The sequence below is a fragment of the Camelina sativa genome, chromosome 3, assembly GCF_030686135.1.
Source record: "Camelina sativa cultivar CO46 ecotype springtype chromosome 3, ASM3068613v1".
NCBI classification, from domain to species: Eukaryota; Viridiplantae; Streptophyta; class Magnoliopsida; order Brassicales; family Brassicaceae; genus Camelina; species Camelina sativa.
This window is the reverse complement of record NC_141882.1, coordinates 8,846,162-8,859,571: the sequence shown is the minus strand read 5'-3', so window position 1 is coordinate 8,859,571 and position 13,410 is coordinate 8,846,162. Positions and strand designations below refer to the sequence as shown.

The following is a 13,410-nucleotide window of genomic DNA, read 5'->3' as shown; positions in this document are numbered from 1 at the left end:
AAGGATCAACTCTTAGCTATTGGCCAACTAGGTGATCGGCGTTATGATGAAGTGTTTCAGCTTTGGTTACAATCTCGTGGCTAGGATGTATGGTTAAGAGATTCTCAATTTGATTGTCTTTTTCAATCTAAGTTGCACAAGTTGTAAAACAGTTCTATTTTTCTTTTGAATATAATTTAACATTAAATTAAAAAAAAAAATAATATAGGTATTCACACTGTTAATCATTTTATTATTCGTGGGAAAAAAATTGACCGAGGACGAGAAGGTGATCATTATAATGGTTTCCCTTGGGAATATTGTATTCAATTATTCTGTACAGTAAAGAGGGAGATGGCTGAATACAAACAGACCTTATTACCCTATGTTTATGTATGTGTTGGTTGATGGCTTGGTGAATGAATCAATCATCAAAGAGCCTTTTGATCAAGCCGCTCATTCCAGTTTAAGCAACGAATTAAGCTTCTAAACCAATCACCGGTTTGATCCGATTTGTTGACAGTTGGGAGTGGATGTTGGCTCATGTATATTCTCACCGAATCTCCCCTTGAAAGTTGCTGTCTTCTTTTTCCATCAAACGAAACCCATGCATTGCTTCGAGCATCATCTGGAATCTGTTTTCGTTTAGAGGGATTTCTCAGCATTTCAAACAAACACATTGTCGTCTCACTCCATGAGCTATAAGCTCTTCTTGGGAGGTTAACTGGTTTTACTACTTAACAGGAAAATAGTGTAGCTCTACAGGTTTAACTAAGTACTATGTTACAAGTCTTTACCTTTAACTCGAGTTTTGCAGAATCCGGGAGTATAACTGGTCTGAACGACAGGGAATGTGGGCAGATTGGAGTGAACAACATGCAAGGAACGTTTGGATGCACCTGCAATATTTGGATTTTTTTAAATGTCAAATAGAAAACGTTTTCGCACTCACGTCACTAAACATTATATTATGAACGGCATGATAGTTCTCAGACATGCCACTGAGCTTCATTTTTGGTATGCAATGCAAGAGTTGAATAGCTTACCATGGAACCTCCTGCTGCTGTAGAATAAGCAGTACTTCCTGTAGGAGTGGCTACTATAACTCCATCACCTTGTACCTATAATAGCATTTATTCGTCAATACACACAAGCAGTGAAATTTCATCCATGCAGGGAAACTTTTTACTCAAACACTGAGATGTAATTATTGTACGAACCTTCGTGATAAGACGGTCGTGCTCATAACATTCGATCTTAGAAAGGTATGGGTTGGATCCTCGATCAACAACAATCTCGTTCAGAACATCAAACACTTTACCAGGCATTGCCTTGCCGTTACGATAGATTTCGCAACGAAGACGCATTCGAAGAGTTATATAAACCCCATCTAATGTGTTATTCCCATGGATGACTCGTTTGAGGTCTTGCCTGAAGTCCTCAAACTACAAATGGAATTAATACAAAAATATATATAAAAAGGCTGTCGAAAGAACAAGAATACTTAGACATAGTTAAGATATAGAATATGTCAAAAGGCTTACTGGATGTGAAGTGAGAAATCCAAGGGACCCCAGATTAAATGAAACTACGGGAGGGACAGCTCCTTTGAACAAGTTTGATGCATGTAATATCACCCCATCTCCCCCTAAGCATGCCACAAAATCAACCCTTTCATGGAGATCGCTGAAATTCAAACAAAGCCAATCATAATTGAGCCATTGATGATTGATTCGTCGCTGATGTCTACTTAACTTATTTTGTACCTTGTGTCCTGAATGTAAAAGGTCTGGACAAAGCCAAACCCTGGAATCCTGGCAAATACATCATGCACCTCAGGTTCAACCAGAACATTCATCTTCTCTTGATGATACAAGAAAGATGCAGCCTAAAAACAAATTTGAAAGAACAACAACTTTTCATGGATTTCCTAAAATTCAGGCAGCCTTAATGCAGAAAAAAAAAAGAAGAATAATTTAGATTTAAAAAGCAAAACTTTCACCTCTTTAGCTTCCTCCATCAGTTCCATCCCGAGCTTCTTCAGCAGTAAGACAGTTTTTGGGGTAGTTTTCCAAAGAAGCATCTGTTGTTGAGTACTTGGATGTGTGAAGGCTAGAGAGGATTCTGTCACCTTTTCCCTTGTACACGACACTCCATCAGTTCTGACTAAGAACATCTCTGCTTTCTTTCTCGACTGCACCCTTACTACGCCAGTGGCGGAAGCACACATATTTCCCTCAATAGCTTCATCATCACTGGAATCCGAGGAAGAACCACTATTGTTTCTCTGTGACTCTCGAATAGAATGGGAACCTACAGCGCGACTTAAGTTATCACTAGGATGCACAACAATAGGCTTTGCAGAGATGCCATTTCCCCTGTTGTCCAACATACTTTTGGTGGGATCAGAACTATGCGCATTTCCATTTGATAACTTCCCATTGCCAAAATCTGAACTTTTAGAACTTGTAGGAAGAAGGGTCCCATTGGAGTTTCCTGACTCCGCAAGTCCTCTTACGGAATCTATATCAAAAAACTGATTTCCGTTTGTCACACCAGTATATGAAAACTGCGGAGTTGGCACTGTTCCCAATTTTTTGGACGGATTACTAAGATAACCAGCAGGAGCAATACTTTTGCTCCTTAGGAATTTAGACATTTCTTTTCTTGAAAAAATATTGCCTGGTGGAACTTGAGATCTAAGAGGATCGCTCACCATCGTAAATTCTGATGCAGATGTATCTCCCTCATTGCTTCCAGATTCTTTCCTCTGGTTTGAAGCAGATTTACTATCAACCTCATTGATTTCAGAGACTTTAGCAGTATGCTCATCAGTTACACCCTTACCAGATACTAGAGCATTTAATCCAAGCTTAGCTTCAGAAACCTCCCCACGCTTTGACTCTTCTGAGACTGGAATTTCCTTTGTGATCGGACGTGTCATGTACTGCTTCCACCTAGAAACCATCGCAGAAGTTCTCCAAACACCTTCTTTACTGTGAACGTAAATCGGCCTTTTGTTGCTATCTGATACAATAGAAGCAAACAGCTCGACCTGCTGAGCTTTAGGGGCCATCCTGACTTCAATTGGAATTTGCACCATTGCAATTTTCCCAAGGGAAATTGCATCATCAAGTGCCGCCTGATAAAAAGTATCCTTCACGTTTTCAGCTCTCAAGTCAACAATTGTTTTAAATCCATTTTCAATCAACCACTTCAACCCTTCTTGTGTTACCTGTCCTCCCCTCCAAAAGGCAATCTCAGACTCGTGGGAATCAGTATCCTCTTTCATATTTGGCGAGTAAATAGGGTCCCAATTCGCAAAAAGTGTTTGACAAGGATAATTATCACTGCGTGGAAAACCTGCGTCATAGCAGACATTTTTCAGCTTCTGTAGTTTTCTCCAGACAATGCCACTTCTTTCATCATCGGGAGTCAGATAATTCTCGAGGGCAATGTGTAAGCTTTCACAACACCGTTTCATTTCACCCCTGAAAACAGCAAGCGGTGGAAGCGATTCCTCGGCAACCCCAACATCATCCAAATTAAAAGAATTCATAGAAGATGACCTCCCGGAAAGAATTTCTTTCCTTCCTTTGTTTAAAAGAGATAATATACAACCAAGCACTGATACTATCTTGTCTTCCAATAGTGGTTTTTCCTCAGGTGAAAAATCATACGGTACCCGACATTCACCAGTCACAGGGTTGCACAATGTCTCCATCAGCGCTCCATGTAGTCGCTCAGCTGATCTAAAAATCCTACAATATGCCTCAACCTCAGCAATGTCCCCTGGAACTGGACCAATCCAAGGCAGGTTTGATGTATCACGCGATTTCACAGCCTTAAATATCAAAAGTGAATGAAGTCAGTCGACCAGTTCATAACAAATCAGCAAAATCAATAAATTAAAGTACAACTCCGATCAGCAAATGATTCGATAAGCTAGGTTCGCAGCAGCCGAAGTTGCAAAGATGAATACAGAATTCTAACCTAAGAATCTAGTCGCAAACTCTGTCTCTCTTTTAAGTTAATTTGATGGAACAAAGAAGAAGGAAGTGGAGTGGATAGAAGAAAGTAACCTGAGAATCCAAACCTAAATCGGGAGAAAAAGCCTCAGAAAGCTGCGCTCTGATCACAAATCTCAAACGGCATTTAAACGAGACATCGTTTCTCCGAAACCTGAACACGAACGGAAGTAATCGTCCGTCGGAACTCCAATCAACGGAGAAGTGGAGGCGGGGAGAGATTCCGGTGGCGGGAGAAAGCCGACTCATGACGACGAAGTGAGGAACGAGGTAAGGGAAAGAAGAAGAGCATAGGAGCATGAGAGAAACTCGAGAAACCGCTTCAGCTGAGTGGCGGATAATATTTTGAGATGATGAACAAGTTTTGGAAGTTTGCAGTAATTTGGTGGACCTCGTGGATTCGTCCTCTTCATGGCCGAAGTGCTTCCAATTCCAATTAAAAACTTGTGCATCCCTTTCCCACTTTTGTGATTGTGACTCGGTTGACACTTGAGCAAACTGCGTGCACTCCACGCGCCCCAAATCCAAACAAATATGAATGAACAAGCAGCTTTACCAGAATTCTTAAATTATGTACATATATATATATGATTAGATTTGAGATATGTTGATAAAAATGTTTTTTAACTCATCATATTATAAATACGGGCTATTACCAATCAATCTAACGTATAACAAATATCTGAATAGTATCCATACGATTACAAAGGTACAGTAGAAGGTTTCACAGGGACAAATAAGAAGAATCCATTATTCATCATAACAAACAAAGAAACCCAAGGAAAACGAACGCTACTCAAAGAACAATAGGACACTCTCTCCCAAAAAAAAAAAGAATAATCCTTAAAAAGAAAAGACAAAAAAAATTATATATTAACAATAAAAAATGAAGCAAGCAAAGGGGGAAAATAAAGAAATGGAAGATACATAATAACTCTTCGACTGGTAAATTCCAACTATAAAAAGCAGCAATGTATATGATATGTGGATCATATTCTTCATTGTCACACACGTGGGCTTGGTTGGGGACTAGAAGGCATTCCAATTATCAGAAGAACTCCGTGGTGTCTCTGCTGAAGTTGTCGTTGTTTTGAATGGTCCTGTAGAACCAAATGGGTCATGGTCGTCAAACCCAAACCCATGACTGTAATCAGAGTCTCTTGTGCTTCCCATTGAGTCGAATCTCGTCAATGAGGCTTTAGGTGTCTCGGATGCGTTGTTGTTGCCGGATGAATCAAAGCTTTGTGCATTGAAGGAATCATATCTTTGATAGTTGAACGAATCAAACCTGGATGCAAATGGGTCAGGCTCGCTCGTGCTACGCATCGAGTCTGTGCGGGATAGAGAGAAAGCGTTGTTGTTGTTGCTGTTGAATGAATCGAAGCGGGAGAAGCTGTTGGTAGAGAAATCATCGTGTGCAGGTGTACTTGGAACAGAGTCAAACATGAAGGGGCTTCTTCCTGGGAACAAGTTGTCTGAACGAGGAGTCTCTGATGCAAATGGCTTCCCACCAAAATCAGACGTGCTATAAGCAGGAGTGCTCGGGACAGAGTCATCGAAAAATGATTTCTTCTCGGCAAACAAGTTGCCTGGATAAGCAGGAGTGCTCGGGACAGAATCGTCAAAGAAGGATTTCTTCTCGGCAAACAAATTGCCTGGATAAGCTGGAGTGCTCGGGACAGAGTCATCAAAGAATGATCTCTGTCCTGCGTAAGAGGCATTGTTCGTCGCTGGAGTGCTCGGAACTGAATCAAACACAGAAGGTTTTGCAGGGGAAACGTCGTTTGCATTTGCTGGTGTGCTTGGGACGGAATCAGCAAATATAGATAACTTAGGAGGGAGGAAGTCATTTGAAATGGTCGAACCGGTTTTTATAGGCTTAATACTGAAGTCATCAAATCCAAATCCAAAGCCAAAACCACTGTCATACTTCTCATGATCCTTGTCCTGCTTAAAACATTACAAAAGTTAGTAACATAAAAAGTAACCATTCTTTCATGTAGCTATACAAAGGTATATATATATGAACGCCACAAACCCCAAAGTTCGGGGTGTGCAAATTGGTTTACCTTTCCGTTGTCAGGGTTGAAGCTTGAAACTGAATCTGTCTCATCGTGAGAGTCATAATTTACAGTTTTGCCAGCAGGAGCAGTAGATTCACCATCATCATGGCCATTTTCACTGGAAAATTAACATAGACAATGTAAATCACTGAGATGTATTCTGCTCTGTAGGACCATATTATACCCTATTTCCCTCTATTTGCAGTACTTTTCACGGGAACGCATAAATTCCACAATTAAGAAAGGTGCAATACAAAACACATTAGGACTAGCACAATAAACATACCTCCTCGTATCTTTAGTTCTGGGTGAACTATCAGCTTCAATACCATTTCTAACATTAGAGTCATCCAGAGATCCGTTTTTATCTCTGGCATTAATATCGGATGTTTTACCCTCTGGCTGCTCCGATGTTGGTTCCTTCTCAGAAGCCTCTTCACCACTGCTTTGCTTTTTCCCCGTTTTGGAGTCAGCATCTGAAGATAAAACATCTTCACCTTCTTTTGTAGAGGCAGTGACTTCATTCTTCCACGCTGATGATTTTTCCTTTGGTGGGGCTATGACATTTTGGATATCAAGTGTCAGCTCCTTGACAAAGGTAAATCCTGGAAGTGAAGAAAAAATAGGATGTGAGTTTCAAGTGTTTCAACTGCAAAATCCATAAAACTATTTTGGAAGATACGTCACCCAAAATATATATAGAAACATATTGATATTATATCTAAAGCCATGCTTCCACAATAATCTCATCTGAAAACAACATCTAAATCTAAACAGCAAGTATACCTTCCTCCTCTAGCTTATCCCAGTCTTCATCCCAATCAGCAGTACCTTCCTGGATTCCAGGCTGCCAACCTGTAAAAAAGAGATAATTCCATGAATATAAACAAAGGAATTAATTACACTACAGATATACAGTTGTACAGGTAGAAATTCTTCTGTCAACTAGCCAAAAATACACAAATAAACCCCCCAAATATACCGTGTTTCCTTAAGTACATAAGCATCAACGTTTAATCAAGATTGTATATAAGAATATTGATAGATTCTAAACTTATACAGAAAAAGGTATGGTAAACCAACTCCTGGCACTGGTCACAAAATTTAAAATGCTAAGCGTGATTTTTATCCAGAGAGGAGAAGGGGTAAATCTATACCAAAAGGAAGCTCAACCAGAGAAGTGGGTTTCCCACGTACTCCATATTGTTTGCAGCGCTCATTCAAATTTTTAATCAGTTCCTCAAGGCCTGATTGGATGTGTTCAGTGCGCTCCTACAAGACAACCTTCAGCAAAATACAACTACAAATCACATTCAATTAACCAGCTAGCACGTGTGGCTTACCTTAATAACACTATCATCAAGTTTGCCTTCTTCAAATTTGACTATTGCCTGGTACAATTCCATTTTCTTCTCCTACAATTTTAAGGAAGGTTTATCATTATTTTTGAAGGGGTCATCCAGCTTACAGACAATTCAAAGTAAGGCATGCTCCTGGGAAGATAATTCTACACTACCTGTATATCACGGAATGTGGCCTCTTCAATAGTTAATTTAGAGCCAACATTACCAGACTTCTTGTATTTCTCCTCGTATTTTTTTGCTAGAGATTCAAGCTGTGGAGTACATGTTCATTATGTTAGGTAATCAAACTGGATCTCTAAATACGATCACAAAAGAGGCTCGGCAACAGAAACTCTATACCTCACGTTTATCACCAGATACTCTCTCTGTGATCTCATTGTACCGGTTGTCACATCTGCTTTTGTATAAAACCTATAACCATGGAACCAAAGGTTAGAGAACCAAACTGATTGTTAGTTTGTAGGAGGAACCTGAAGACAACTGCATTCCTACAACTTTTGAGATTACTTCAAAAAAGGCCAGATCAAACAACACATATATAATTGATCGTAGTTCGAGCAAGCTGGAGAAGCAGAGATACTTACAAGTTCTTGCATCTTAGCACGGAAGAAATCAATTTTCTGCTTAGAATCAGCTATTTCTTTTTCGAGTTCATCCACCTAAACACCAAACACACACGAATTAAAAACGAGGCAGTCATACTAGTTTTGAAGTTACGCCAGTAATATCACATGAATAAAAGGTTGGGAGGAGATGTGATAGAGAAGGGAAACTCAAAAGACGATTAGAAACAAATAAATTATTCATAATTCTCAATGGCAGTTTAATATCTTCCATGCCAATGAAATTAAGATCGACTGCCACTGTCAATTATAAATTGTAAGAATATCTTCTAATCTTGACTATGGCTACGCAAATCCACAAATTTTCATATTAATGCCATAAGAAGGGGGCAAAAGATAGCTTCAGATAAAAAATGCCAATTTTTTTTTTTGAAATCACGATAACCAACGGAATTCACCACATTAACAAATTAAAATCAGAGAGAAACCAGAGAGTGCCTTTTTATCAACAGCAGTTGCTTCTTCAAACTTCGAGTTGAGTGACTCCTGCTCCTCCTTGCTAAGTTGATCCACCAGCTGTTTTTCCAACTCAGGCATTTTACGTTTCGGCTGAGTGGGCGGGACCATTCCATCACTAGAGGATAGAGGACCTGGCCTTGGAGGCTTTCCTTTGGGACCAGCTGGTGGCCTCAAGGCCCCAGGAGGTTGTTGCTGTTGGAAACCTACAATATTTGGTACATAAATGAATTAACCTAGTTTGGCAAAAAAAAAAAAAAAGGCAAGTAATACAGTATGTGCAATCGCTTACCATGTGGATGTCCCCAGGATGCATTGCCATGCGGTGCCCCAGATTGACCAGGAGCGGTAAACATGCTCTCACTATGTATTATAGAGCTTGGGAACATTGGAGGAAGAGGTCGGCCCTCTCTGTAACGCTCCATTAAATAGACCGCAATACAGAACTCCCGCAAGGAGAGCATGCTGTCATTATCTTGATCAGATAAATCCCATACCTGCTTCAAAGCCTCTGTAACAACAAGGACCAGCATGACCACATAAAACATTCCGCAATATTCCCCACGGAAAATTTAAAGAAAATTCAACAAATTATACTACACGAACATTATATCTCTATCGACCTATAATATAGTCTACACGAGGACCATAAGAGTAAATACTCAAGACGAACCAGAAATGGCAGTTAATCAAGGTCCAAACAAATATTCAGAAGTGCCATTATATTATAATCCCCGTTCACAATTGTAACAAGCTCAAATTGAACCACTGTTAACGGAGAAAGCAACAAAAAAGTAAGTGTAGCCTACCTCTTGGAAGCCTCCAACTTAAGAACAGATTCCGAGCCTGGTTCCCAGTGATCTTTCCGTCCCTATCAGTGTCAACTTGAACAAAAACCTTGGTATATTTCTGGACATCAGCTGGAGTCATTTTTGGCCAAGGGGGTTGGGAGTGGACTTGGGGCCGGGGTTGTTGTTGGGAGTGAACTTGGGGCCGGGGTTGTTGTTGGGAGTGGGGGTGGGGTGGACGCTGGGCCAATTGACTGGAAGCTGAAATTCCAACTCCAACAGAAGAGCCAGGTGGACCAGAAGCCACACCTGAGGGAGCATATGGTTGCCCTGAATTTCCAGTCAGCTGATTCTGAACGCCAACAGCATGCTGGCCCAATGAACCCTGTTGTGGGATTGAACTTTGCCTAACTACAGGCTGTGTGATCTCAGGGGCTTTGACAGTTCCAGCAGAAACAGATGAGATGCCCATTGTTGATGCAGTTCCCGTAGTATGTTGTTTTGGCTGCGTGGGAGCAACTGAAAAGACATCTCCGAAAAGTGAGTCAGAGGCAAACCCGTTTCCTGATGCAGCCAGTTCCTTGGGATCCTTGGCCACCAATTGACTGGATGGACCATCTGAAACACGAGCACCGAAAGTAGCAGATGATTCTTGGGGTCTGGCTGTAGTAGAGCTTGTTACTGCAGGTGTCATAACTGGTGTTGGTGCAGTAACAGTGGAGTTAGGTGCAGTCAAACCATATGTACTTTGACCCGAAGGAATTTGAGAATTCGTGTTCCCAGAGGGGCCAACACTTCTCCCGCTGAGCCAATCAGATGGCATAGGTTGGTTCGCAGGACGAGGTGCATTAGTCCCTCCAGCTGGCATTCCCTGGCTTTGAAAGTTTTGCTGTGGCTGTGGCTGAGATGGAGGCAGCCCAGTAAATTGGTTCTGCTGGCCTGGGACTACTTGTTGGTTACTGGTGGCTATAGTTCCACCCGTTTGAGGTCCTCTCGTACCAGCCACTACTGATGTAACTCCCTGAGATTGTGTAGCAGGCAAAACACCCCTGGGCTGTGGAGAGGGTGTTGCAGCAAGATTTATTTTGGGTGCAGGGATATTGGCTGAAGCAGGACTATAAATTGCAGCTTTAACTATCTCAGGAGTCAACTCCCGTCTACTTTGTGCCACTGTTACCAACTTTAATGCATTATAAAACTCAGCTCGGCCAAGGTAGCCAGCTTTTTTTGCATCTGCATAGGACCATACCTACAAGAGATAAAAACAAGTTATAGCATTAACAAACCCAAAGAATAATTGTATCTCAGAAAAGAGCTTATATCCGGAGATGTTTTCTATTCTACATGTTAAAATTCAAAATATGCAGAATTCCCTCATTACATGCAATTTGATAACAGTAGAGTGAACAGAAACACATTTTAGCGTTCTAATCTCAGAATATGTCAAAATCGAAGAGGAGATTCTTCATTAGAATCACATCAACTTGACTACAAAGCTCCAGAATGAAAAGAGAGACAAAATTACATCACATTCACTACCAACGATCCAACAGATCAAAGATCCAATTCGAAAACTATACGAATTTTACAAGTATTCTCCACCGTTTCCTCAAAAATCGCAAACAAATACTGCAACAAAAAAAAAAAAAAAGAGAAGGAAACAGATGCAGATATCGAAGAAGAAGGAACCTGAGCAAGGACGTGTTTAGGCAAATTAGAGCCTTGGAAGAAAGCGACAGCCTCAGCACCACTGATATGTCCATCTCCATCCAAATCTGCCCTCCTGAAATACGTATCGAACAGATCCTGGCCTCCCGTCGGCCTTGGCGCTGCCATTTTTTTTTCTCGCAAAAAAAAAAGGATGATCCGAAATCTAGCAGCGAAGACAGTGTCCAGAAGTTTTTCCGAACACGATCCAAATCACCGCATATGAAGAAAAACCCTAATTCATAAAGGCTACCAAATGGGAGCGCAATCGTAGATCAGTAGGATAGAGACCACCACCACCAACACATCGATTGAAATGGGATCGGGGAAATAGGTGAGGAAGAGAGCGCGACGACGGCGAGAGGAGTAGTATGTATGAACAAAGGTCGATGATGATTCTCCGACAGAGAAACAATTTCAATTCCCGGGATTTGAGATTGAAACCGGTACAGCTAGCGATGGAAGCAGCGATACGATTTTTGGGAATATGATTTATTATTAATAAAAATAAAAAAAATGTTTATTCAGTACAATACAAATCGTATAAGAACCTCGAGATGCAAATAAACACAGTTTCATCTAAAATAAATTAATATCTTTTCTTGTTTTTTTTTTTTTTTTCGTCTGTCAACAAATTGTTTAACTTTTCTATAACATTTTTTCCATGATAATATAATCCTAAAGAGATACAGATTATTAAAAGAAAGAACTAGTGAGATCTAATTCTCTCTTGTGTCAAATTTGCATCACTTCAGTTGAAAATATTCACACTTTCTTGTCAAATGCCCATTCCCTATAGGTTTTTTTTTTCACCATTGTATTTTTTTTTATATATAATTTGATTACAAATTTTACTTATAGATACATCAGAAATTTTTGAAATCAAGAGTATGCATGTTGTCATATCATTTCTCACTTCGTTCAGATTAACTTAATTAAAGTGCTTGACCAGACTCTAGTAATTACAAGAATATGAATTTTAACTTCTAATGGACTTATGAGTCGAACCATATATATTCCCAAAAAAAAACAGATCGGAGCCATGAAAGTCCACGATTGCTTGAACAGAATTTGGTTTATTTACCATCATCAATGAGTCAATAACAATCCTCCTTACAAGAATTAACTAACTAAGCAAAGATAAAATCTAAAACTTTCAGCATATCAAAATTCACTGCTAATTAACTACTACTTCAAGTCGGGCTATAACATATCGAGTCCAAGATTGATGCAATGTTGCTTTCACCAGGCCTACGCAAGCGATGGAGATAAGGCATGAGCTTATGCACCAAACCCCAAAACAGATCAGTCCTAAACATCTCCTTTTGCGTGACTCTTAGTGCCTTTTCCACCACGAAATTCCCAAACTCATTCCCCGCCAACTTCACCAACCTATCTCCTTTACACTTCATAAGCTCCTCCACCACCACAACCATTGACTCCTCCGTCTCCAAAAGCAGCTGCACAATGTAGTTCCCACGTCTCTGAAACGAGAGATCAACACAGTGGCCACGTAGTTTAACTACGATGTTGTTCTTGCAACGCAAGTCATTCAGTTTAAGCACTTGTTGAACCACGTAGTTCCCGTAAGAGTCGTTGCTTAGGGAGAGAGCTTGTGCGCGACTACGTCAAAGAGCTTGTTTCTGTAGTAAAGATCGTCCGCGTCGGTTATGATGTCGTTGAGCGCGAGGCAACCGTGTCGGTCACGCGCTAAGTGGAACGCGTAGTGGAGAATGCGCTCGTACATTGCTTCTTTCTTCTCCTTGTCGAAAACTATCATCGCCCGTCTCGCCACGTACGACGCATACCTGTCGGCTGTCGGTGATGATGTGGAAGAAGCAGCGCAAGATAGCGTCGATGAAGAAGGTGTCCACGTCATCTGATTTCCCGAGAAGTTTCTGTATGCGTCTGGAGCCGTTCTTGTTTCTTGCGATCATCAAGAAGTGATCGGAGTCTGAAGCCAGCAACGACGCCATTGTCTAACTTTGAGACCATCTCTTTAAACGGAGCCGCATCTTGATTAGTCATTACGTCAAAGATTCATTGCGAACGCATTTTCGATTCTTGATGAGTTAAGGCGGCGAGGGATGAGTTGGTTAAATGCGACGGAGATGATGAGGTGAATCCCGGAGGAGGAATCACGACGGAGATGCCACGCGGATAAGGAGGAGCAACTGCCGTATACTCTTCTGTGATGGATTCTCCTGCGCCGGCAAAACGGAGATGGTGCAAAGCATTGAACATTGTCGACGTTGAAAAAGGATCGGCGTGTGCCATTGTAAAACTACGTTAGTTCTATAGAATGCAATCGTGGAGAAGGAGAGTTTGCTGAAATTTGTGAAGTAATGTGATTCGTAGTTATACTACCTGCAAACTGTTAAGGAACCCTAGTAATAAATTGA

The 13,410-nt window shown here is 40.8% G+C and overlaps 2 protein-coding genes and 1 pseudogene across 3 annotated transcripts; all 3 read right to left on the bottom strand.

Moving 5' to 3' along the window:
- Window positions 1-250: 250 nt before the first annotated feature.
- Window positions 251-4,462, bottom strand: LOC104776280 (NAD kinase 2, chloroplastic-like). Of its 2 annotated transcripts, none has more exons than XM_087501154.1 (8): window positions 4,062-4,462; window positions 1,982-3,823; window positions 1,785-1,867; window positions 1,524-1,665; window positions 1,200-1,424; window positions 1,026-1,100; window positions 777-878; window positions 251-614 (listed from the first exon to the last, which is right to left on the bottom strand). In XM_087501154.1, exons 1-8 carry the CDS (start codon window positions 4,305-4,307, stop codon window positions 411-413), a joined length of 2,919 nt encoding a protein of 972 aa, XP_087357280.1. In that variant the 5' UTR covers window positions 4,308-4,462; the 3' UTR covers window positions 251-410. The 2 variants fall into 2 exon arrangements, with proteins under 2 accessions (XP_087357280.1, XP_087357278.1); XM_087501152.1 differs by having other exon boundaries at window positions 1,746-1,867; window positions 4,062-4,424.
- A 197-nt stretch (window positions 4,463-4,659) lies between these two features.
- LOC104778814 (uncharacterized) lies at window positions 4,660-11,578 on the bottom strand. Its single transcript, XM_019243587.2, has 13 exons — window positions 10,991-11,578; window positions 9,323-10,550; window positions 8,806-9,024; window positions 8,496-8,719; window positions 8,019-8,093; window positions 7,774-7,845; window positions 7,587-7,685; window positions 7,414-7,485; window positions 7,228-7,342; window positions 6,857-6,925; window positions 6,357-6,675; window positions 6,077-6,188; window positions 4,660-5,954 (listed from the first exon to the last, which is right to left on the bottom strand). The coding sequence occupies exons 1-13, from the start codon at window positions 11,135-11,137 to the stop codon at window positions 5,037-5,039; spliced, it is 3,669 nt and encodes a 1,222-aa protein (XP_019099132.2). The 5' UTR covers window positions 11,138-11,578; the 3' UTR covers window positions 4,660-5,036.
- Window positions 11,579-12,201: 623 nt separating this feature from the next.
- On the bottom strand, window positions 12,202-13,345 carry LOC147946704 (putative pumilio homolog 20 pseudogene; annotated as a pseudogene).
- Between the last annotated feature and the right edge of the window lie 65 nt (window positions 13,346-13,410).